Source organism: Olea europaea, unplaced genomic scaffold (genome assembly GCF_002742605.1).
Source record: "Olea europaea var. sylvestris unplaced genomic scaffold, O_europaea_v1 scaffold1447, whole genome shotgun sequence".
NCBI classification, from domain to species: domain Eukaryota; kingdom Viridiplantae; phylum Streptophyta; class Magnoliopsida; order Lamiales; family Oleaceae; genus Olea; species Olea europaea.
The window spans coordinates 88,791-116,348 of NW_019232015.1; the positions used below are offsets into that span (position 1 = coordinate 88,791).

The window sequence follows — 27,558 nt, forward strand, 5'->3', positions numbered from 1 at the left end:
AAACGGCCCAGTCAACTGGGCCAGACCGGCCCAGTTGACCCAGTTGACTGGGGGGGACGCCCAGACGGCCCAGATAACTGGGCCGTCTGGGCGTCGGGGGCGGCTGGGCGGGCCCAGACGGCGCCCAGTCGCCGTTTCCGGCATTTGTGTTGAGGAGATCGCTGGAAAACTCCATTTTCGGCGATCTCCACTCCTTCCCAAGTAATATGTTGCCAAAATTCCACATTTACACATGAATTTCTCAAGAAATATGTAGAAAATCATACTTTTTTTCAAAAATAAAAATATAAACATGGTTTTTTTTGGTATAAATTTCTTACCTTCTTCAGAGGGATTTTGGCCAAGTGGGTATCCTGTTTTTCCTTATTTGTCGATGTCTGGGTCGACTGTGCTACAGTATTTTCCCGTCTCCTTCGGCTTTACTTCGTTTTCAAGTGAGGGTAAAATTGAGAATCTCTTCTTTTTTTTTTTGTTTTCACTATTTTTTATAATTTTGCCTTTTTTTTTCACTGGTCAAAGGCCAGTTTGAAAAATTGACCTGGTCCTGCCAACAGCCACTAATTCCTCACTAAATACCCCCCCTCTTCGCTGAGATTTGGAACAATTAAAATGGAGAAAACAAGGAGTAAGACTAATGAAAAGAAGTTAGGGTTTTGGAAATGGGCAATTGCATCCGTAATTTTCAGATTAATTCTGATTTACTTCCCCCAAAATCTCAATCTCTCCTCTCGCCCGGAAGTCTCCACTCCGGTCACCAGCCTCCGCCGCCGTAATTATTCTCTCTCTCTATAAATACATACATACGTAAGTATGTATTTGCATTTTTGTTTGCGCAGTTTATAAATTATATTTGTTTTTGTTTATTTGCTTGTAGTGGCGGAGGGATACTGGTTAAAGCAGTTATCGATGTCGCCTTATGCTGGTTCGTATAGTTTGCATTTTTAGTGCTTTATTTTGATCACGTCTGGCCTTGCTTACAAGTTTTATCTTTTGGACTTAGCGTCTTTTGGCCTTGCAAAAGTGCAGGTTCAATGTACCATGGATCACCTCTATTGCTATCAGTTCTTGGTCCTCTTACTGCAATAAAGTAAGAATTTGAGCTTCAATTAGCATCCTTTTATTTTTGAATTTATGTTATCAGTAGCAATGGTTTGAGTACGAGGTTATCTGAGTATTGATGAATAATAAAATGTGATAATGCAGGATAGAAGGACAGCCTAATCATCTTTTATGCAGGTACAGCGGCATTTTATCAAGATTTTTAATGTCATAATGCTTTCCCTATGTTTTTGCTCAGATTACCATTGGGAAAGAAACTAAATAACTATTTTGTTGGAAATCCAATACAAGTATCATGAGATGCTTATATTTAAATTTGGTCTATTACTACATTCTTTGGAGAATCATTTAGACAAAGTATCAACACATGTTTGGAAATAGTTTGGTTTCAGTGATTGCAGATTTTATCTGTGCCCTTCTTATTCGTGCAACTGGACGTATTCTTCAAACAGCACGTGGTCTGAATTTGAAATTTTTAGGCCTTGACACAATGTTGGAAGACATTGGTAATTTGAAATTATTTATTTAGCATTGTTATTGCGCCTGTACTTCTATGATTTCCCATCCTGCATTCGTCCTATAGGAAACTGATGAAGTTATTTTACGATTGTTTCTAGAGATTATGCCATCTGGTGACATTGCTGCTCTTGTGTATTTATGGAACCCTTTCACCATATTCACCTGTGTTGGTTTTAATACATCACCTGTTGAAAATCTGTTCGTTGTCTTGTCTCTTTATGGAGCATCTGCAGGTAAAAAAAATTATCCCACCTTTATTGTTCCTGGTATCTTTCACGATAACTGGATTGAAATGTTTTCTTGATTTTTTTCCCAGTCACTTTAAAGCTTCTCAAGCTCAAGCTAGATCTGCTGATTATTGCCACAAAGCATCTAGTTTATTTAAAATGTAGGATACGGGAATATGGCTAAAAAGAGTCCAAATTTTGGACACGAATATGTGGATACGTTTTTGAAATTTCAAATTTTTTTTTTCAAAAAAAAAAAAAAAATCACATTTAAAAGTTAAATACTAATTAGTTGCAATTGGATTTGGTCCAATTGGGTGATAGTTAAATTAAAATTTTATATTAAAATTAGTACTTATACAGTAGGGAATAAATTAGTATTTCTTCCAATTAGTTAGATTGTTTCTTCTTCCAAATAGATGACGGTAGAATTAGGAAGATTTTAATTTCAATTTGTAGAGCATCTATATGAGGATAATTTATTTTAATCAAGGTACAAGAATCTCTTTCTAAGTTTTTGGTTTGAAAACGTGTGATATTTATGGGGAGGGAAGATTTCAATACTAAAAGAAAGGGCCTGAAAGGCCCAAAAATGAAAACAAAAAAGGCCCAACTACTATACCATACCCTTCCTTCTTCCCTAAACAACTGAACCAGAAAGCACCCGACTCTGCAACGATGGTGGCGCAACAGTTTCCACTCCTTGCCGTGTCCGGTTGAAATTTTCCGTGTCTGACCCATATTTCATACCCATACCCGTGTCATGTCGTGTCGACATGGGTACGCGGGCCAAAAAGAAGGGTCCAAGAATCATAGCTTTCGCTTAATCTATCCAATTGAATTCTTCTTATGGGATCACTGACTGTTGGATGTTTCACACAATCTACTTGAGTGGAAATGACTACCATATGCACTGTAAGCCTTGTCATCATGATTCATAATCAGGGCTAGGAGAGTTGGAAAGTAAATTTATTGTTGAGTTGCCTTGCATATGATTTTGTCTTCCATGTATGAGGTATATTTAGTCTCTAAACTCTTAGGAAGTAGAATAGGAAAAATGTAAATGAAACAGCTTTTACCTTTTTCAACCTTGTAAAATTCAAAGGTGTTAGGTATTTTATACTGCCCTGAGTTGCACATGAAGTAGACAGCTAATACCATGTCTACTTATCACCAATCTATTTAATCCTAGTAAGACTTGAGAGGGAGAAGCCATTAGTGAGGGACTTGCTTGGATGATACATTGGTTAAACATTTCATTTTTTCGCCTTGTATGCTATCTTATATATCCTGTGCTCAATGAAACCGAGGTACCATATCTTTGCAAACAATGTAATATTATGTCTTATGATGATATTATTGGATATACATTAAAACTTGAGTGAAAATTGAATACCCTAATTCAGGTTCATAGCCTGTCTCCATTCTGTCTGGAATGACTTCCACAGGTCATTTTCTCAAATATTTGATCAGCGTCAATTTCCATTTATTTTCAGGTCTAAATACATTCCCATATAAAAAATGAGCAGTCACATAAGATAATCACACATTGAATCATTACCTATCACAGTTGATTTTATGTGCAACCTAGTCATTTGATTCTGATGACACAGGAATAGTGCCACTGGCTGCTTTTGGGTGGGTTATAGCATCTCATTTGTCTCTTTATCCAGTGGTTTTGGTCATTCCGGTATGTTTTCATAAAAAATGTTGTGCATAACAAAAAAATATGCCAGATAACATTTCTACTGGATATTGGGTAATGTTGATTAACCCTTGTCCATTCAGGTGATCCTTTTATTAGGTTATTGTCCTGATACGCCCCCTAGAAAACTGTTTCTGCAAAGGGATTTACAAAAAACTGGTGCTGAGGGATCAACCAAGAATCATGTCCAACACAGGCCATTGACAAATAAACCAACAGAAGCAACATTTTTCTGGTGGCGAGTTATTCTTTTCTTTATGTGGGCATCCATATGGATAGCCTACGTCTTAATTTTGTGTGCAATCTCTGTAAAAGAGTACGGCGGTCTTCCTGAGATGTTTAAGAGGTATGTTTCTATATTGTAATACCATTATTTATTTCCTATGTCACTCCAATATCCATAAGCATAATAATTGTTTCAAGATTACTCTTCAGTATTTATATGCGCTCTAATGATATTAAAAATAATAATTTTAACATATCGAAGTATGGTGCTTTTCCTTGCCATCTAGTTAGCTTTTGATTAGATTGCTTAATTTAGGTCATGCTTGAGCCCCATTTTTCTCAAAATTCATTTTCAACCCCACATTCTTCCATAAAATAATTTTACAAATAAATCCAAAAATTTTCCATATTTTTTAATCACACATTCTCCAAAAAATTATTATTTCAAAACAGTTCAAACAAGGGCTTAAAGAACTCATTTCATGTTATTTTGTAATAACAAGATATGAAAATCATTGCATATGTTGATTTAAATAGTTAATTCTAATGTATACATATATCCCTTTACAAATTAAACGAACTAGGTGATTCTAAATTTACATTCATTATCTTCAAACTACTATTTAGGCGAATTAATTTTTCTTTTGCCATTTTAAATGGCAATACTCAATCCAGACCTCTTGTATTTAGGGACAGAGCCTCCTCATGTCGAGCTCTTGGCAAAATTGGCAAAAGAAGAAATTTACCCATTTTCAACCTAAATATTTTTCCACTCTCAAAAAATTGATGAATGGGTTGAAAAGTTGGAGGAGGAGAATATTTTGTTTTGGGTGGTGTCCTTACATTCATTTTTTGGAATTTTTGGGTGGGTTAGGGTGTTGCATAGAAAATTATAAGAAATGTAGCTAAATAGTGGTGTAGAAGATGAATATGGAGTATGAATTTTGGTTATCTTGCAGCTTGGATTCGAGATGGATGTGTCAGTGTGTAGAGGCAATATGTGAGACAAATGTTTCGACGATATTATTCATTTAAGGATTGAAATTAACCAGAAGCTACTTGAAGAGAGATTTTGGTCATATATTATTGTTATTGTTGATACCTAGAAGCTCTGATGCTCGGACTCTTCGAAATGGTTGGAGTACCCGTGTCGGACATGACACGAGTATGAGTATGGGATATGTGTTCGATCCTCTAAGATTCAACCAAAAGTGCCTTTTTTGCTTCTTTCTTTTTTTCTTTTTCTTTCCGTTTCTATTCTCTATGAATCTAGCGCCATCTCCGAAAGGGTGGAGAAAGGACCGCACTAGATTTTCCCTTATTCTTTCTTTTTTCCTTCCCTTTTCTTTTTCTTTTTTCCTTCTTTCCCTCTTTGTATCGGTGGTTTAGGGTTTTGTTTGTATAAAATGAAAATGAGTTTTATATAATACTACTTAGTGCTCCATTAAATCCAAATTGCAAACAAATCCCTCATTTTCTATTTTATATAATATTTAGTAATTAACTTCTCATAATTGAAAATTAAACTACAAAATTCTATTTTATTTGTCTTAACCTCTTATTCAATATTATTTTCTTCTTTGTAAATAATTGATTTTGGTCTATTCAAAATAACATTTTGAGTTAGTAAAAAAAATTGAAATTTGAAAGACGTACCCACGCATCCGTATCCAAAATTTAGACTATTTTTAGCCATTTTTCATATCCTACATTTTAGAAAATAAAAGATTCGACACTTAGATACGTACTCGTACTCATACCCAAATTCGAGCATCATAGCCTAGAAGTTTATTATGTTTGAATTTTGTATGGTGTATATTATATGTATTTAGTTGATTATTGAATTTTTACTTTCAATTCGATTCTGGTTCAACCTTGTTGAACAATTTGACCCTTAACATTTTTTGGTTCAATATCAATTTGGTTTTAAAAACATAGAATAATAGTTAAAACCTAAAAGAATAAAAATGGTAATCTAGATTATTTTATAAGGTGGTTATGATTTATTGATAATGTGAGCATATCATAGTTGATCATCATTATCAGTAATTACAACTATTGAGCCAAAATTTGTAGCGTTAATTTGGTTCTAGCTCCATCCTTTCCTGTATTGATATTTGTGCCTTCTTGAGTGTTTTGTATATTTTTAGTTCAGGGGTTCATCCCTTGAAGCATGATTTTCTTGTATACTTCTCCACTGTGATACTTGGATTCTTCGAAATAGTTGGAGTACCCATGTCGATATGAAGCGAGTACTAGTATGAAGTATAGGATGGGTTCTTCAATTTTCAAGTCGACACGACAACGTCTGGATATGGGGGGGAGGTGGAAACAGGCGGCATCAAAGGTGTCAATGGGAAGAAGCTATAGCAGTGTTGGAGAAGATGAAGTCAGAAGATGTATGGTTTGAGTTTTTTGGATGTGCGATGGAGGTAGAACAGACGCAACAGGAAGTAGATTCGGAGAAGACGAAGGGATTTATGGTTCAAGTTAGGTTTTCTATGTAATGATGGGTTAATATGTATGGGTTGGGCGGGGTGGGCTTTAATTATATGGGCTAATGTTTTGGGCTACAATAGTTTTTGTATTTAAGGCTATTGGGTGTATATATATTTCTAATTAAGGCTGTTTTGAGCTTCATTTAGGTGGGTGGGGTGGGGTGGGGGGGGGGATGGGTGGAAACAGGCGGCATCAAAGGTGTCAATGGGAAGAAGCTATAGCAGTGTTGGAGAAGATGAAGTCAGAAGATGTATGGTTTGAGTTTTTTGGATGTGCGATGGAGGTAGAACAGACGCAACAGGAAGTAGATTCGGAGAAGACGAAGGGATTTATGGTTCAAGTTAGGTTTTCTATGTAATGATGGGTTAATATGTATGGGTTGGGCGGGGTGGGCTTTAATTATATGGGCTAATGTTTTGGGCTACAATAGTTTTTGTATTTAAGGCTATTAGGTGTATATATATTTCTAATTAAGGCTGTTTTGAGCTTCATTTAGTTGGGTGGGGTGGGGGATGATTTATTTGCTTCTTAATTATTATTTAACTTTTTACATATGAATTTCTTGAAAAATTTTGAAATTTGAAAGACTTATCCATGTAATTGTGTCCGAAATTTGAACTCTTTTTAGTCATGTTTCTGTATTCTACCTTTTAGAAATTAAAGATTCGACACTTAAATATGTGCATGTATCCGATACCTGTACTAGAGTCCGAGCTTTATAGCTTCTCCAGAGGGTCGTATGCTTTAGACATCTCACTAGATATATGCCTAACTCTTTTGTAGCATTCAGCTGCATTTTTATGATACTTGAGTGCACATTCCATGTTGTATAACTTAAATGTATGATAAATATCTAAGAATTTCCTATTCCATTGTTCTATATAGTCCATCTAAAGCGAGTAAGAACGTACTGCTTCATATTTGTATACTGTTACTTCTTTTGCAGGACCTATGGATTTATTCTCACTGTGAAAGATTTATCTCCAAATATAGGTGTCTTATGGTTAGTATCAAGTAACTTTATTGTCCATTAAATGTAGATTTGTTTGCCTATCCAACTCTATTAACTTCTATATTTATTCACCAACTTCATGGCAGGTACTTTTTTGCGGAAGTCTTTGATTTTTTTAGGAATTTTTTCCTGATAGTTTTCCATGTAAACATCCTATTCATGATATTGCCATTAGCCATACGGTTAAACCACCGGCCTTGCTTTCTTGCTTTTGTTTACTTGGCAATCTCCTCAATGCTTAAATCTTATCCTTCGGTGAGTTCTCATCCATCTCTAATCCCATCATGTGTTGTTTTCTATTGTTGACCGATAATTCTTATCTTGACACTCATTTAGTTTCTTACGTTCCTAGCATGTAACAAAATAGTTTATGGTGATGTTACACGTACGTAACAGTTTACACCCCCTTACATGGAGGGGCCATGTTATTTATTGTACACGGGCCCCTCTGTGTGAGGAGGGTGTAAATCCTTATGTATACCCTAAAGTGAACAAGTATCATATTGATCTGTTTAAATACAAAAATAACGTGAAAGCAGGGGTGGAGGCACTGACGCATCGCCGTCTTTTTTTCCTTCCCCTTTCCCTTTTTGGATAGGATGGGATGGAGGAGAAAGAACCTGCTTATAAATCTTGCTTCTTTTATGTTAATTTTTTTGTTGTAAAAACACGTTCTGAGTTTTTGCTTAGTAAGCTCTTTAAGCCTTCTCGGGAGCCAGTGAACGTGCAAATTTGATTTGTTATTCATTGAAGGAATGTTGACTTAGTTTTTGAAATTAAAATGGTTGTATGAGTAGGAAATTGGATTTGATGGAGATAATTAAGGAACCTTCAGGCTTTAACCTATGTAAGTCAAGATCCAATGCACATGTTGATACGTGCATCTTTAGTCCCATGGATTGTCAAACCGTCTTAAAGGACATGCAAGGGCTTAGTATTTCAAATTGCAACTTGAAATGGGAGGCTTCCTCTTACAGGACGCTGACATTTAGTGGGATAGTGAAGCTCTTGGAAATTTAAAATTCTTGATTTCATGCCCCTGTTTGCTCAGCAAAGAAGAAAAATAGCAAATTTTTTTATATTTGAGCTAGCGTTGTAATTGGAATAGAATTTATGTTTACTCTGATAAGTATTAACTATTTCAAACCCAAAATGATTGACTCCTCGAAGAAGTGTTGGGATGAAACTAGTTTTGCATATGATATAATCATCAAGTACAATTACTTCATATAGAACTAATTTTTTCCCCACTGGGGCGTGGAGAGAAAATTAGATTTGCTCCTGAGGGTTTAGGGTAGCTCATCTTGGATAGCAGAAATCTCTTGAACTCAATTTAAAATTTTTCTTGGTAGCTACAGAAATTTCAATTGTTTTGGATTTGCATCTCACAAATAATTGGCCATGTTGGCTCATTAATCATTTGCTTAAATGATCAGGTTGGGGACTCAGCTCTATACTTGGGTTTGATGGCACTTTTTGTTAATGAGTTAGCAGGTAATTTTTCTGCTCTTTTTTTTTTTGGGTATATTACTACTACTATATTATTATGCCCTTTCCCAGATGAAGATTTTGATATCTTATAAATTATTTGTTATGCAGAAATGCAATTTTCATTCTTCCTCTTTTGTGGATATGTGGGAGTATCGCTTCTGAGCCCTGTGATGCACAACCTATGGATATGGAGGGTATGTCTGAGACAGTTATACGTACATAAGCATGGGTTTTCTTCCAAATTCATGCATAAACATAATGTAGCTGATAATAAGCTTTGCTGGATATCTTAACTTGCTGGAATTGCAGGGTACTGGGAATGCAAACTTTTACTATGCAACTGCTATGGTGTATGCTTGCTTTCAGGTTTCTTTCTTTTCAGTTATTCTTTGATTATTAACCTATTATTACTTGTATGAATCTGTATGTTGATTTCAGCCTTCATAGAAAAATGTCAATGCTCTTATTATTTCCTCAATTGCCCATCTTATGGAAAATATTGAGTTTAGCCTGTGGACTGTGTGAAACAAAAATTTTAATCTAGTAAATGTCCTCTTTTTTATTGAAATATACTTTTTTCATATACCAATGTCTTAAAAGTGATGTTGGCTTATTGAAATGGCCTTGTTCTTTGATATGTTTCAGTTAGAATTCTACAAGATTGAACTCATTCAAAAAATTTTATATGATGCTAGTTCTTGGGTACATTGTACCTGGGGGACTATTCGTTGGATATTACTGTTTTAAGCACATACGGCGTCAGTTTATTTGTAACATGGGATCTCACAATCAAGAAAGATGGTTTGCCAACAATATTAATTATCCTATGAGCATTTGGTTGAGCTTTTCGCCTTCTGTTTTCATACATGTTTGGATACATTATATTTTCTAATTTCCGAGTAAAAAAGTTAACTTATTGTGAAGATAACGCTTACGTTTCTATCAAAACAAGGAAACTTGTTTATTCTAATACTTATAATTAAACTTTCTTAAGCTTAATCAAACACGCTGTGTACTAGTTAGAATCTTTAAGCTTTTACATTCTCTTTTGACTCGTGCAATTTAATATAATTGTTTACTCACTTGTTCTCTGTTTGCCTGCAGATAATATTGGTAGTTGAGAGCGTTAATGCCATGCTTAATCACGACAGAAAGATCAGAAAACTATGTACAACTACGGAAGGTTGAGGTGTGTACCGGTTTCTAATGTTAACAAAATAAATGATCTTTTGCCAATGTATCGAGTATTTCTGGCCCTTTCTCTGGTCCTGGTGCTTTGAAGACATCACCGCATTGCACGAGGAACTGCTGGAACTTAATTGGCAACTGGTACATGGTTATTTTTTCTGGTTGAGATTCGATTTCTTCGAAACATCTGGTGTGTACCCCCCTCGATTTATATTCTTACTTTATCCTTCGAATGTGTTGTACCTAAACACAATACACTTGGTAGAAAAGTAGTTTGGGTAGATTTACCAGGAGGAAAAAACTTTGTAAAGATCATCTGTAATGATGCTATCTCCCAATCATCTATCTGAATTGCATGACCTTTTTGTTGTGGATTGTGATTTTCAGTACCATTTCATGTATCGATCTTTATGTATTTGATGTTCTTTTCTTGATTGCATTTGCACGTTTAATTGCAAGGAAGATTAGTTGGGATTAAAACTTCTTATGCCCCTGTTTGACCCCCATTTTTGGGTAAGGAAAATGGGAGGAATAGTGTTTTTTTGAAAAATGAGAGGTTGAAAAAGAAGAAAAATTTTTCGATTTACGTATAATATTATTTTATGAAAGATTGTGTGGTTGAAAATAGGAGAGAGAAAAATAGAATATAATGGAATGTAATTTAATGGGGGGCCAAATGGGTATATGAATCTTATATTTGTACAAAAAAGTTTTAGACAATTTTGCCCTATGACAAAAAAGTTTTAGATAATTACAAGACCCATGCCCTTGTTATTGATTGGTTGTACTGGCCATGGCTATGGAGAGATGTTCACAAAGCAGTGGATCGCTGTCAAGTTGACAAAGGAGCGAAACAAAATACAGGGCTCTATACTCTGCTGTCTATATAATAAAAAGAATGCTGCTACACTTATAGATCCCTGTCAGATCTCTCACAGTTGTGGGCTCCGGCATATTTATTTATTTATTTTTTTCATGTGGGGCCGATCGCTACAGGGAGGAGTCGGTAAGACCCTTGTAGGAAATTGCTACACAGAGCAATTTTCTAATTAAAAAACCTCCTCGAGCAGCCTCACATTGACAACCAAGAGGGGAAATTCTCAGGCTCTCTCAAAATGATAAATATAATAATAATGAAACTTGTTTCTTTATTCGTTATGACTAGGCTTCAAGTATTCTATAATCAGAACAAGCTTACTAAATGTCATGCCTCGGTGGAAATCGTATTGATGTCACAGGGTGTAAGTTTTCTTTACTCTGGATCAGATTTCAGATTTTACATTCTCGGCTCTATATCAAACAAATATTACACAAGGCAACAAGCCGCCAAAGCTGCTTAATTGCTGTTTCCTCGACAAAGAAGGTAGACCTGTATCATTATGAAAAACAATGAGTAAAATGCACATCTCAAATGTAATCCAAATTTAAGAATTATCTTTAGTCATGTAAACTAAAAAAAAAAAAATCCAAATCAACGTTGAAAGATAGTAAAATCCTTTTTGTGAAGGTCTTCCATGAATCTCTCATCCCAGCCACAAAAAGGAAAGCCCCCAAAGATAAACAAAAACGCCATAAAACGTAAAAATGAAAAGATGTCTTGTTTAAACGCCACATAATTGGAAATTATAACTCTAAGCGGTCATAAAAACATTATCGATCACAAATTGTCCAGAAGGTCAGCATCATAGCAACTATGATTCAATTAGATAACATCCAAGTACCTTGATTTCCTTGCAAAGCACAAAAATCATTGCACTGATGCTGAATTCTTTGTTTGATTGTGTGTACCCAATGTTACAATTTTGCACCAAGCCTACGTAACAAGCTAAAGATAATGGTTCTAGAGAAGAACCACAGTTAAAAGCAATAAAGTTATTTTTTTAAGTTAATAGCGATTTTGTCCCAGAGAGCCACCAGCAGCAGATAGATGTCCAAATAGCTAATAGTCTTCTGTATCAAAAGTAGCATTTTCAAGAGGAGATCAAGCGTAAGATTTTTGATAAATTTAGTTACGTGCACCTTGCTTGTAGACTATTCTTGAAAATCAGTGAGCAGCTTGCGTGCAGACTAGTTACTGAAAATCGTATACTACACGTACTTCCTACAGCTTGTTGAACACCATGTTAAAGGCCACCAATATTCGCTGAATTTCTTGATGCACAAATGCCGGCTGTATTATAAAGATAATTTTCTTGTCTTCTGAATTGGTAAGGAACCTTTAAGCTTTGTCTTCACAATGTTTTTTCAACTGCGATAGACTACAAAACCTACCTTGAATATTCTTTTTCTCCAGAATGAAATAGAGATTGTAGTGGATGGTAACTGATGTTAGTTGTCAGAGCAATGTGCGAAAAACATTAGACAAACTCAGTCCACTCTACAAACAGTTTTACAAAGTCCCATTTCTTTATAAACAATAACGACAAAATTCTGAACATTTATTTCATTAATCAAAAAGTTTATATTGTTAAGCAGTTATAGCAATTATGATACATCGGAGTACCTCGATTTTCTGGTAAAGAACGAAATTCCTCACTCTGAATGTTGAATTCTTTGTTCCGATACAAGTAACCAATGTTATGATTTTGCATGAAGCCAATATAATAAACAAAAAAAATCATGATTTTAGAGGAAGAATTGCCTGTAGGAAAAATGGTTGGAATGGGTCAACTTTGGGCCTGGAATGGGTCAACTTTGGGCCCAAAGTTCAGTAGGACCCACCTTTTAATTAATACGGGACCTAGCATATTTACGTTCTACTCCGCGAGATCATTAACATGATATATTTATTTGTCAAAAATCATTTAAAATTGAATGAAATATTAAGTGTTAAAATAACTCACATAAACTAAGTATTATGGAAGAATTTGATTTTCCAAACACTTATCCCACATAGGAAAGTTAGGAAATTTTGGACAAAATTTATTTAAAATTTTGGGCCAAATTGTAAATAATCAAATTTTTGGGTACATTATAAAATTTAAATTTTGGCTTATTCTGGGTGTTTTATTTTCTTTTAACAGTCGTCTGTTTACTGACCAAACAGTCGACTGTTAGCCGATTATTAACCGACTTAACAGACGCGACTTTTAAAACAGTATGTCTGTTCGAATTTTTGAGGTTTGTTTGAAAGGTGATGACTGTTCGAATGACCATGAACAAGTCTATAAATAACCTGCCTCTCTACCAGAAAATTTACACCATTTTCATTGAAAACTTTTTGTGCTTTGAATCTTATTCCCCTCTCTCTCGTTCTAATATTGTTTCGAAATCAAAAACACTTCGTTGAGTTTGTTGAAACTCCCGCAGATTACAGTGCTGCATTCGTAGGAGACGAAAATTCGTTCTATCCTGGGAAACGATTGCTGGACGCTTTTAGCACCATTAAAGGTAACAAATTCGTTTTAAGGAAATATCGTGAAGTCGGTGGGCTCGAATTATAATTTTGGATTCTGTTGATCAATTCTTACATTCAGGTGATTCTGTCGGATTGTTTTCAAAGGAGTAACTTCAAACTCTAAAACAACAATCTTAAAACGAATTTGAGATTATTATTTTGTTTCTGTTTCTACTCCTTTTTACCGTTGATCTTCTGATTGTGTTTTAGAAATGACAACTTCTGGTACCACTCCCAAATACGATCGGGGAAAAATCAGAAAAGTTTAATGGGTCAGATTTCAAGCATTGGCAACAAAAAATGCTTTTTTATCTGACAATGTTAAATCTGGCTAAATTTCTTAAAGAAGACGTGCTTTCATATACCGAGCAAGACAGAGATGCTGAAAAATTGGCTGCAATTGATGCATGGAAGCATTCTGATTTCTCGTACAGAAATTATGTACTTAATGGACTGTATAAGACATTATATAATGTATATTGCAATGCTAAGTCCGCAAAAGAACTGTGGAAATCTTTGGACACAAAGTACAAAATCGAAGATGCCGGCACGAAGAAATTCATTGTCGGTCGTTTTTTGGACTATAAAATGGTTGACAACAAGACTGTCATATCCCAAGTTCAAGAACTTCAAATCATACTTAGCGACATCTATGCCGAAGGAATGAAACTAAGTGAATCATTCCAAGTCGCTGCACTGATTCAGAAATTACCACCTTCATCGAAGAATTTCAAGAATTACCTAAAGCACAAGCAGAATGAAATGAAACTTGAAGATATCATTGTCCGATTGAGAATAGAAAAAGAGAATCGCAAAACTGAAAAAATGAATGGTGCATCTCATTTGATGGAATCAAAAGCCAACATTGTAGAAGGAGGCTTCAAGACTAGCAAAAAGAGGAAGCACAATGGGGAAGGGCAAATTGGTTCTTCAAAAACTGCTAAAAAGTTTAAAGGCAACTGTTATAATTGTGGCAAGGTAGGACATCGATCCAAGGATTGTCGAAAGCCAAAGAATGTAAAGGGAAAAACCCACCAGGCTAATGTAACAGAACATGAGAACCTTACTGATTAGGTACAAGACATGAATCTTTCTGCTGTCGTCTCTGAATACAACTTAAGTGGAAACACTAAAGAATGGTGGGTGGATACTGGAGCTACTCGTCACATATGCTCAAACCGCGGGATGTTCTCTACCTACAAAGTGATGGATCACGATGAACATCTCTACATGGGAAACTCGTCATCTTCCAAGGTAGAAGGACATGGGAAGATAGTGCTGAAAATGACAAGTGAAAAAGAGCTCACTTTGAATGATGTTCTTCATGTGCCCGATATTAGGAAAAACTTGGTATCTGGTTCTCTACTAAGTAAGAACGGGTTTAAGCTAGTATTTGTCTCAGACAAATTTGTACACTCAAAGAATGAAATGTTTGTAGGAAATGGCTACCTGAATGAGGGGCTCTTTAAGTTGAATGTAATGACTGTTATACCTCCAATTATGAATAAGAATACATCTTCTTCTTACTTGCTTGAGTCATTTAACATTTGGCATGAACGATTAGGACCTACAAATTATTACACTTTGCGTAGACTAATCAAATTAGATTTATTGCCAAAGTGTGCTTTAAATCCTAATCACAAATGCGATATATGTGTAGAAGCCAAAATGTCACGTCTACCCTTTCGTTCTGTTGAAAGAAGTACCGAACCCCTAGATTTAATTCACACCGACATATGTGATTTAAAATTTGTTCAAACTAGAGGAGGTAATAAGTACTTTATCACTTTTATCGATGATTGTACTCGATATTCCTATGTGTATTTGCTCAAAAGCAAAGACGAAGTAATTGAAGTGTTTAAACACTACAAGTTAGAAGTTGAAAATCAACTTAGCAAAAAGATTAAGGCCATAAGAAGTGATAGAGGTGGTGAATATGATTCACCATTTAAGAAATTCTGTTCGGAACATGGAATTATTCATCAAACTACCGCGCCTTATTCTCCTCAATCTAATGGTATTGTTGAACGCAAGAATCGAACATTGAAGGAGATGATGAATGCTATGTTAATAAGTTATGGATTACCGCAGAACTTGTGGGGGGGAAGCCTTGCTTTCTGCCAACTATATTCTTAACAAACTACCACATCGAAAAACGCAAAAGATACCTTATGAAGTATGGAAATGTCACAAATCTAATTATAAATACTTGAAGGTATAGGGATGTTTGGCTAAGGTAGTAGTTCCTAAACCTAAAAGGGTTAAGATAGGACCTAAAACCATTGATTGTGTATTCAATGGTTATGCCTACCATAGTAATGCGTACAGATTTATGATATATAAGTCTGAAATACCTGATATGCATGTTAATACGATTATTGAATCAAAGGATGCTACATTTTTCGAAAATACTTTTCCTTATAACATGCAAGGTGAATCAAATTCATAAAAGAGATCTCGTGAAAACGAAGAGACTATAGATCAAGAATCTATAAATGAACAACCTAGACGAAATAAGAGGGCTAGGACGTCAACCTCCTTTGGGCCTGATTTTCTAACATATTTGTTAGAAAATGAACCTCAAAGTTTTAAGGAGGCTATGTCATCAACCGAAACTTCATATTGGAAAGAAGCTGTTCATAGTGAAATTGAATCCATACTACAAAATCATACTTGGGAATTAGTAGACCTCCCTCCCGGTAATAAGCCTTTGGGATGTAAATGGATTTTCAAGAGGAAAATGAAATCAGATGGATCAATTGACAAATATAAAGCAAGACTTATCGCTAAAGGCTACAAGCAAAAAGAAGGTCTTGATTATTTCGACCTATTTTCCTGTGACAAGAATCACTTCCATACGTATGCTTATTGCAATAGCAGCATTGAATGGTTTGGATATACATCAAATGAATGTTAAAGCGGCATTTTAATGGGGAACTAGATGAAGAAATTTATATGGAGCAACCTGAATGATTTGTGGCCTTAGGACAAAAAAAGAAAGTGTGTCGACTTGTTAAATCACTATATGGATTAAAGCAAGCTCCTAAGAAATGGCATGAAAAATCTGACATGGTTATGATGTCAAATTGTTTCAAAATTAACGAGTGTAACAAATGTGTTTATGTCAGGAATACTCCAAATGGATATGTCATGATATATTTATATGTAGACGACATGTTGATTATGGGTAACAATGATACCATAATTCAAACTACAAAAAGGATGCTAACAAGTAAATTTGAAATGAAGGATTTAGGTGTAGCCGATGTTATATTAGGAATTAAAATTTCTAGAACATCTGATGGTCTCATATTGTCTCAATCATATTACATTGAGAAGATTCTTGATAAATTCAAGAAATATAATATTATTCCTATGAAAACACCTATGGATGTTAGTATGCATCTTGTTTCCAATACTGGTGATAGTAAGTCTCAATTGGAATACTCTCGTATTATTGGCGGTTTAATGTATGTCATGAATTGCACTCGACCTAATATTGCCTATTCAATTAGTAGGCTAAGTCGATATACAAGAAATCCAAGCACTGACCATTGGAAGGCTATTGTTAGAGTTTTAGGGTATTTAAAACATACTCAAAATTTTGGATTGCACTATTCGAGATATCCAGCAGTACTTGAAGGATACTGTAATGCAAATTGGATATCAGATATTAAAGACTCCAAATCAACAAGTGGATATGTCTTTACACTTCGAGGTGCTGCAATATCATGAAAATCTTCAAAACAGACATGTATAGCTAGATCAACAATGAAATCTGAATTCATTGCATTAGACAAAGTCGGAGAAGAAGCCGAATGGTTACGAAACTTTCTAGAAGATATTCCATGTTGGACAAAACCTGTGCCTGCTATATGTATCCATTGCGATAGTCAATCAGCAATTGGTAGGGTACAAAATGCAACGTATAACGGTAACTCTCGACATATACGTAATAGACACAATACTGTTAGACAGTTGCTCTCTACATGCATTATCTCTATAGAGTATGTGAAATCAAAAGAGAATACTGCGGATCCGCTAACTAAAAGTTTAACAAGAGAGTAAGTCGAAAGTTCATCGAAGGGGATGGGATTAAAACTAATAAAATAATCAAAAGTTTCCATGGTGGCAACCCAACCTAGTTGACTGGAGATCCCAAGATCTAGGTTCAATGGGACAACCGAACTGTGAAAAACTTAGTATGCACCGTGAAGATTTTACTTCTACCCATTCCTATGATGAGCCAGTGCCCAGCTTCCGCGAAATAGGTTAAGAAACTCTTTTAATGATTTCTATATCTTGATTCGTTCAAGTGGAGTATAGCAGAATACTCTTTATGGAAATCACCTATGTGAGTGAGAAGGGGTCGCTTCTAAGAGAATTAGGTAAAGATGAATTCTCTAAAAACCACTCATGAACCAGGAGGTGTCCAAGGCCAAAATGGACACAAATGTGAGAACCAACTGTGTTCGAAGAAAATTGTGTGACTTCTATTGTTTAGGTTTTCATAAGCGACTGACTGTTCAAAGCAACTTGCTACTGATTGGCTAAAGTAATTCGATATATTTTACTAGGAAAAGTTCAAAGTCAATAACTACTTATCCCGATGCAGTCTTCTTCAATTTTTTCTTTGAAAAACATATCAAATGTTATCGTTTGGAAAAAGGTCAACATATTTCATTCATGTGGGGGAATGTAGGAAAAATGGTTGAAATGGGTCAAATTTGAGCCCAAAGTTCAGTAGGACCCACCCCTTAATTAATACGGGACATAGCATATTCACATTCTACTCCACGAGATGATTAACGTGATATATTTATTTGTCAAAAACCATTTAAAATTGAATAAAATATTAAGTGTTAAAGTAACCCACATAAACTAAGTATTATGGAAGAATTTGATTTTCCAAACACTTATCCCACATAGGAAAGTTAGGAAATTTTGGTGTAGTTTATAAGGTGGAAGTTTGGAATTGAGTTTGAGCCCCAAGGGGTACCAATAGTCTTTGGAAGGGGGAAGACCTATATCCTATTGGGTTCGATCATAAACCCACACGCGCACGCCGCTGCCGTCTGTCCGACCGACAGGCTCGGCTCAGCTCGGCACGGCACGAGCACTTGTCCGAGTCCGAGTCCGGTCCAGTTCGGTGCGGGTGGACCTTTACACTATATTAACTTTTTGGACAAAATTTATTTAAAATTTTGGGCCAGATTTTAAGTAATCAAATTCTTGGGTATATTATGAAATTTAAATTTTGGCTTATTCCGGGTTTTTTATTTTCTTTTAACAGTTGTCTATTTACCGACCAAACAGTCGACTGTTAGCCGACTGTTAGCTGACTTAGCAGACGCAACTTTTAAAATAGTATGTCTGTTCGAATTTTTGAGGTTTGTCTGAAAGGTGATGACTGTTCGAATGACCACGAACAAGTCTATAAAAGCCTGCCTCTCTACCAGAAATTTTACACCATTTTCATTGCAAATTTTACATTCCCCTCTCTCTCGTTCCGATATTGTTTCACAGTCAAAAACACTTCGTTGAGTTTGTTAGAACTCCTGCAGATTGCAATGCTGCTTCTGTAGGAGACAAAAATTCGTTCTATCCTGGGAAATGATTGCTGGACGCTTTTAGCACCATTGAAGGCAGTAAATTCGTTTTAAGGAAACATCGTGAAGTCGATGGGCTCGAATTACAATTTTGGATCCTGTTGATCAATTATTACATTCAAGTGATTCTGTCGGATTGTTTTCGAAGGAGTAATTTCAAACTCTAGTAACAACACTGCCCATAAAAACAATATGCTCAATCTTTAAAGTTTATTACTATATTGTCCCTGAGAATCACAGGCACCAAAAGGATGCCCATATAGTTTGTACTCATTTATATCAGAAGTAGCACTTATATGCAATGCCATATAAAATCGTAATAATTGTTTGGGTAGAATGGCACACCATGAGCAGAATAAGAGTTGCCTTGCATACTTAACCATATGTGGAGCCAAAATTTTGGGAGTCATTTAGATACATATATAACCATTAGAGGTAGTCATGGTGTGAAAGTTTTCATTTTCTTTTGAGGAAAATAATGTTGATTACAATGTAGATTTCACTTTCACGAAGAAAATGCACCTTAATATTTATGAGTTCTTATTGGTACAATATCATTGATTTTAAATTGGTCATAAAGCATGCTGCCAAGAAGTGCGTTATTCCAATAAGGTTACCATAATTCAAATCAATTACCAGTCAAGTTAATTTGAGAAGAAGGTCCAGCCTAGTTAGCATCCAGCATAGCCTAAATCCCAATTACTGAGATTATCATGAGAGTTAGTAATGCATCCAGCATTATCCCAACAAATGTTTATATAATCATTTGATGTAATTTTGAAATTTTTGATACGTTGCATAAGATAATCATCAGATCAAGCGTCGGATTTTTGACAAATTCAGTTATGTGCACTTCACGTGCACCTTACGTGCAGACTATTTACTGAAAATACCCACGAGACATACTTCATGCAGCTTGTTGAACACTGTTGCAGGGGTGAGATCCCAGCAAATCCAAGGTGTTTCTGGGCTCAGTTTAACCACCAATGCCACCACCACAATCGAACTCAAACCCAATCGACCCAAATGGTTTCTTCCCTTCACAGTTGCTTTACTTGCCAACAAAGAGCTCACCAAGATGTACTATTCCTCACAGGAAATGACCACAAGGTATCACGGGTGAAGAACAACTGAATAGACAGAAGAACAACGGGAAGAAAGCCAAAGGCAGCGACAATTTTTCTTTTCTCACGGGGTCTTTGGAGGCTATGAGAAGAAGCAAGTATATAGCCCAAGTAAAGAGTCCAAATATGGTAAGTTAGGTATAGGTTAAAGTCACGACCCAAAAGGCCCAACACTCAAGTCAATGGGCTCTAAAATGGGTAACAACATAAAGCCCTCAAAGTAAAGGTGAAAAGGGCCACGAGCGACACTATTAAATTAGGTCACTTCTCGTGGTCCATACAATTTGGGGTTGGGTCGTTCTAATAGTGGCGTTGACATTTCGTTCAGCCATTTGGTCCAAGCCGACTGATAATTAAAATCGATTTTACATCATAGCCCGGGGAGTTATTGGGTATCAAAATCCAACAATCTCCACCTTGATGCCCAATAACCTGCAAGCAATCAAAACACACAGTTTATACTTGCAAAATTAAGTTAATCTAATAAAATTGGGCTCACAGACCTTACCTCATGTTTCAGGTTCCAACCTGAAACACACACCATACCTGCTCCGTATACTCACCAGGACTAAGGTTAAGAACACTCAGGTAGAAACAAGTACTTACAGTGAACAACTAATACCTCACACAGATCTTTTCAAATTCACGTTCACACAGAACCATCGATTAGTACCAAGTTAATCAGCACGCGATCAAACACATATGCAACACATACATAAATGACCATACGAAAGACCTCATTACACCTATCCTATCCCGTGTTACTCTCACCTCGAGAACACATATTTCCTCTCATCGCCCACCATACTCACTAAATAGATCACTCAACTCATGTCTAATTGGCAAGTCACTCTAGATCCTAAGTTCTCGGGATAATCCTCTATCACCACATCACTTCTCCCAACCTACGTGGATAGTGGGACTTCATCTTACAGAAGTGATAGAAGTGTCTCTCTCACACTCCACCTGTACATCGTCTCTTTCACAGATGAAGAATTCTACACATTTGATCACATCTCCACTTGTGATCCAAATGTCACACTCTACATCTCCCGGTACAAAACATCATGTACCCCTAGGCATCTATACTCCACCTTACCAAAAGGCACACAACATACTGTTAATGCATCCTAACCTACTATGCTTGCAAAGTAATTCTAATATCTCAAATTCATGCAAATGCATATATCAAACACATTGAGATGTAGCAGAATCATGCAACAAAATTTAGACAATCACACACATGTAGAAAATGATAACACACGGATGCATATGCAGTGACTAGGTTTACACTTAATAAACCTCACTAGGGTCGTCATAGCTTGACCTCTCAACCATATTCGTTTCACCTCGCACATAACCCTTCTGTTTATCCTTCTTCTTGGGACAATCCCTAATAAAGTGTCCAGACTTACCGTAGCTGTAACACCGTTTACCACTAGACTTGTACTGTTTCTTGCACTTCTTCTTACTACTTTCATCACTCGAGTCACTACTCGAATCACCACTATTTTGAGCTCTACCCAAATTCATTTGCTTAAGTTTTATTCTACTCCTTATCATGTGTAACTCACCACTCCTCTTATCTTCATTTTCAGCCTTAATTTCCATCTCCTTACTCCTAAGTGAGTCTATGACAATTTTAGGCGTTAAAGTGTCCCTACCTTACTTAATTGCATTCTTAACTTCCTTATAGGCGTCAGGCATAAAATTAAGCAAGATTATAGCCTTATAGGTTTCATACACAGTTTCTTCACAGTTAACAATATCTTGGACAAGTTTATCGAAAACGTCCTGATTGTCATCAAGATCCTTTGAAGGATTCATTTTAAAACTGAATAAACGCTCAAGAAGATAAAGTTTATTAGGAGTGGATTTAAGTAAATACAAATCTTCCAACTTTTTCCAAAGATCTTCTGTGGTTTTCAATTTTCCTACTTTTCTCAAAACAACATTAGACGGGTGTAAAATGATTGAGATATAAGTAAGTTCATCGGCTTCTTCTTTTCGTTCTTTTGAAAAATTAGCTGGAAAATTGCCTTCAATGACTTTTGAAACCTTTTGTTGGACCAAAATACCTTTCATTTTTTGTTGTCAGATTGAAAAATCACCTTTTTCATTGAAAATACCAACTTCGAAATGCGAAGATATTTTGGGAAAAAACGAGGCAATCAAATGGGCAAATAGATCACACAAAGTAAGTAATCATACGCCCGCAATATACACCGTTCTAGATTCCCCAAATTTTGTAAGACTCGCGGTCTTGGATCAAGAAAACGTTTGAACGGGTAAGGTCTAGTTTTTCTAACAAAATTAACAATACAGTGGAATTTACGATGCAACAAAATAGATATATCTAACCAAACGAAATTTCATGGCAATTTTAGTACAAAGCACAATACGCTAATTCATCCAAACATAAGTACCCAATCACAAAAATTAAGAGCAAGTAATCTTAATTTCTAGCACAAGCAATGACAGCCCCCAATCCTATTGATCACCCCACACGATGATCTGCTAGTGCAATAATGTAAAGTTTCAGCCAATTTACCAGAGCGGACTTGTCTGAATCCGTAAATTACGAGAGATGCGAATTTACTGCTTTAGGGCCGCAATTTTGGCCTAAAGTAGTTCAGTAAATATGTGGCAATTTCGACTGTTGATCCACCAAGGGCAAAATCGTCTAACTTTTTCTACGTAACCTGAAACAGAAAACTTCCAACACGAGAAATGACACGACCCATCCCGAATCACTCTAATGTATCCGACACGTGTCGTGCGCCGATGGTAGATACCAACGAAGTGCTGGACCCATCACCAAGGCAAACTTGACATGCTTTGACTGTTATAATTTTATAAAAATTTCGGCAGAGTTCCCTCTGAAAAATGGACTAAAATCACCTGAAAATAAAATCAAATATCCCAAACATGTACATATAATTTAAAACAGGGTACACCGGCTCCTCAAAATACCAATTCTTCAAAGTAGTTGTACTGATAAAGAAATTTACCCTTCTTTACCACCAAACAACTTCATTTCAAAACATACACAAAATATGCAATGAGCGTGTGACTTAATTCATTTTCTGACACAAACTACATCAATCCCAGAAAATATGTGTTGTATGGATTAACAAGATGAGACATACAAACAATAACACAATGTAGCTCAACTCGCCGATCAACAGGCTCCGATGTGGCTCAACGCAGCTTCTATCTGATAAGAAATGAGGTGGCAAAAATATGAGCTTGCGACTCAGTGAGTGGATATTTGTAAAAGTATACTTTTCCATTCATAAAATCTTTCTGAAAATCGACATATAGCATAAAATTTCTTTTCACAGACATATAAACTAAAATATTTATTCTTTAAACTGAATAAGCTGAATTCTGTAGATTAAAATCTGATAATACTATCAAAACTAAAATATACTGTAATCATAAACATCTTTATTCTGTATACTGCATTTCTAAAATCTAATAAGCTATGTAATACTGAAACATCACACCAAAAATGTACCCGGAATAACCATAATCGTGTATCAATTAATCTCGATATACATAGCAAGGTTATTCAATTCTGAAATTCTGGTCGTACGCGCGCAGAGCTATAAAATGGTCATATACTATGAAAACACATTCACAATACTGCAGAGCGGATAAAATCACTATACTGATCATACGCTGTGGAAACACATTCACACCAGCGCAGAGTGGGTAAAATAATCATATGAAGTCATACACTGTGGAAACACATTCACACCAGTGCAGACGAGGGTAAAATTACCTGGGTACTTTTTGGTGATTTTTAGAAAATAACTTTAAATATACTGAAACATTTAATACTCATATAACATGCTAATAAAATGATTTACTAAATTGAATTTAACTTTTAAAAACAATTGGTTATAAATCAACTTTATTTTGAAAATCGCTTTGTCAAATTGACTGTATGAATTAATAAATTTTCTGAGTTAATATAAATTTAATAAATACTAATTTCTGAAAAATAAGCTTATCTACTCACATAATCCAAGCTGAACCTAAGATGGTTGATCGACTCTTCCAATCTCCTTGTCACCACCTGGAATACATAACAAGATAACTAATCGACCACTATTAAATTAAGAAACTTCAAGATATACTTCTATAATACTTAACTAAAATTGGTCAATGCTCAAATGAAATTCCCAAATATTCTTTTGATCAATTGGAGCTAATCCCACCTTCTAATCCCTTTTCTAATAACTAATTCATCAACAAAACTTTCTTCCTAAGTTTAAAACTAATTTTACTCTCCAATCTAGTGAAACTAGTAACCATAATTCCACCCTTTTAATATACATTTTGTTCCATAAAATCAACTCTCAAGTGAAATATTCCATTTATATAATCATTTCCACAATTAATTAATCAAAAATCCGAAATCGAATTCTAGGGTTTCCCCAAAAATTTTACTGCCTACCTTGCTGAAACTGAAACTTAATTAATCCCCAAGCTTGAGCTCCAAATCGTACATATATCACCTAAATTAGACATTTTATTACTACAAGTCAAAATCCTAAAAATTTAACATAAATCACACCTTTATCACTTGGAACAATGGAAAAAATTAAACTCAAACTTGGAGGAAATAACCTTACCTCACTTCATCTTCTTCCCTTCTCTTCCTTTTTTCCCTTTCTTCTTCTTTTTCTCCTTTTCTTCCCTCTTTTCTTTCCCTTTTTCTTTTCTTTTCCTTTCTGCCGTTTTTTCTTCTTCCCTGCCTTTTTTTTGTAGGTGTTTGTGTGTGTTTTGAAAGAAAAATGATGGTCAAAGGTTGAATAATAATCCCACCCATTCAAAAATTGCAAGGAAAGTCCCTCAACTCTATTTTTATATCACATTAAATCCTAAACTTTCAAAAATATATAAGTAAATCCCAATTTTTTTTTTATTTTGTCCAACTTAACCTTCAAAATATTTATAATTTATAAGATAAACCCAAATAAAATGATTTGGTCAATCAAGTCCCAATAAAAATGATTTATTTCATACAAGTCCTCATTTGACTTGACTTTGAAAATTTCACTATTGACTTTAACTAGATAAAAATGTGGGTTGTAACAATCTTACCTCCTTAAAAGAATTTTCTCCTCGAAATTCAACTGGCAACTGACTGGGTAATGAATAAGTGAGGATATTGAGCACGCATCTGATCCTCATTCTCCCACGTAGCCTTTTCTATTGTCTGATTCTGCCAAAGTACCTTAATAAGTGAAACTGTCTGGTTTCACTGAATTTGCACCTTTTTGTCTAAAATTCTCACGAGCTCTTCTATATATGTTAAATTTTCCTTCAACTGGATTGGTTGAGACTCCAGAACATGAGAAGGATCAGCAATGTACTTGCGAAGCATGAAAACATGAAAAACATCATGGATCCGGGATAATTCATCGGGCATATCTAATCGGTATGCAATTGGGCCAATCCGCTCAGTAATCTCATAGGGTTCAATGTATCGTGGACTCAACTTTCATCGCTTGCCAAATCTCAACACCCCTTTCCAAGGTGACAATTTAAAAAAGACTTTATCTCCAACTACAAATTCAAGATCTCTCCTGCGCCTATCAGCAAAACTTTTCTGTCTCTCTTGAGCTGCATTCAACTTTTCTTTGATCAATTTCACATTTTCGGATGTCATTTGAACCAATTTCGGGCCTTCTAACTTCTTCTTACCAGCTTCATCCCAACAAACTGGTGTCCTGCACTTCCAACCATATAAAGCTTCAAAATGAGCCATTTCTATACTAGAGTGGTAGCTGTTATTGTAAGCAAACTCCATCAATGACAAATGAGTATCCCAGCTACCCTTGAGCTCTAAAACAAAAGCCCTCAACATATCCTCAAAACTCTGTATGGTCCTCTCTGACTGGCCATCCGTCTGAGGATGAAAAGCTGTACTGAAATGTAGTTTAGTACCCATGGCTTCCTGCAAACTGGGCCAAAATTTAGATGTAAAACGAGGGTCTCTATCTGACACAATAGATAATGGAGTACCATAAGAGCTCACTATCTCATCCACATACAACTTTGCCAACTTATTTAAAGTATAAGTAGCTTTGATTGGCAAAAATTTGGTTGTCTTGGTCAAACGATCTATGATAACCCAAACTCCATCATGACCATTTTGAGTACGAGGAATGCCAAATATAAAGTCCATAGTAATGTGTTCCCATTTCCATTCTGGGATAGGCAATGGCTGTAAAAGTCCTGCTGTTTTCTGACGAACTGGCTTTATCTGCTGACATATAAGACATTTGGATACAAAATCTGCTATCTCTCTCTTCATACCAAGCCACCAATAATGATCTTTCAATGTATGATACATTTTAATACTGCCTGGATGCATAGCATAAGCAGAACTGTGTGCTTCTTCCAAAATTTCTTTTTTCAATTCTGGAATATCTAGAACACATAATCTATTACCCATAGCCAACGCCCCATCATCCCTAATCAAATAATCCGTTCTTAACCCAGTACTAACTTTTGCTTTCAATATTCTCAATGTCTGGTCTTGAGATTGAGCTTCTCTAACCTTATCAATCAAAGTAGGCCTCACCTGAAAATGAGCTAATACCGCCCCTGAAGTAGTAGTTGTCAACTCAGTGTGTAACTTCTTGAACTCACAAATCAAAGAAGCGTAAACTGCACTAGATGGAGAGGATGAACTTGTCTTTCTACTGAGAGCATCTGCAACTACATTTGCTTTCCCCGGATGGTAGTCAATCTTACAATTATAATCCTTTATCAACTCTAGCCTTTGCCTTAGATTTAGTTCTTTCTGATCAAATATATACTTTAAACTTTTGTGATAAGTAAATATTTAACATTTCTCACCATAAAGATAATGTCTCCAAATCTTCAATGCCAACACTACTGCTACTAACTCCAAATCATGAGTTGGGTAATTTAACTCATGCTTCTTCAATTGTCTAGAAGCATAAGCTACAACTTTCCCATTTTGCATTAGAACACAACCCAATCCATGGCGTGAAGCATCACTATAAAACAAACTCTTCACCTAGAGATGGAAGAGTAAGTATAGGAGCAGAAACTAATCTTTTCTTCAACTCTTGAAAACTCTTTTCACATTCATCAGTCCACACAAATTTGGAGTTCTTTCGAGTCAAACTAGTCAAAGGAAGAGCAACTTTGGAAAAATCCTCTACTAATTGACGATAATAACCTGCTAACCCAAGAAACTCCGTACTTCTGTAACATTAGTAGGGCGTTCCCATTTCGTTACTGCTTCAATTTTATGAGGATCTACATAAATACCTTTAGCTGAGATAAGATGACCAAAAAATACAACTTTATCCAGCCAAAATTCACATTTACTGAACTTAGCATACAAGTGCTTATCTCGCAAAGTCTGCAAAATAATCCTCAAATGCTCAGCATGCTCATCTCTACTGCGAGAATAAACTAAGATATCATCAATAAAAACGATCACAAATCTGT

The 27,558-nt window shown here is 35.6% G+C and overlaps 1 protein-coding gene across 2 annotated transcripts; it reads left to right on the forward strand.

Annotated features, from left to right (window-relative positions):
* The first annotated feature begins 576 nt into the window (after window positions 1–576).
* LOC111376093 (phosphatidylinositol glycan anchor biosynthesis class U protein-like) lies at window positions 577–10,317 on the forward strand. 2 transcript variants are annotated; one of them, XM_022999021.1, is made up of 14 exons: window positions 577–769; window positions 875–922; window positions 1,027–1,087; window positions 1,204–1,236; window positions 1,441–1,565; window positions 1,677–1,811; window positions 3,419–3,495; window positions 3,594–3,856; window positions 7,181–7,237; window positions 7,333–7,501; window positions 8,683–8,740; window positions 8,846–8,931; window positions 9,047–9,103; window positions 9,842–10,317. In XM_022999021.1, the coding sequence occupies exons 1-14, from the start codon at window positions 610–612 to the stop codon at window positions 9,923–9,925; spliced, it is 1,413 nt and encodes a 470-aa protein (XP_022854789.1). In that variant the 5' UTR covers window positions 577–609; the 3' UTR covers window positions 9,926–10,317. The 2 variants fall into 2 exon arrangements, with proteins under 2 accessions (XP_022854789.1, XP_022854790.1); XM_022999022.1 differs by having other exon boundaries at window positions 578–769; window positions 1,022–1,087.
* Window positions 10,318–27,558: the final 17,241 nt, after the last annotated feature.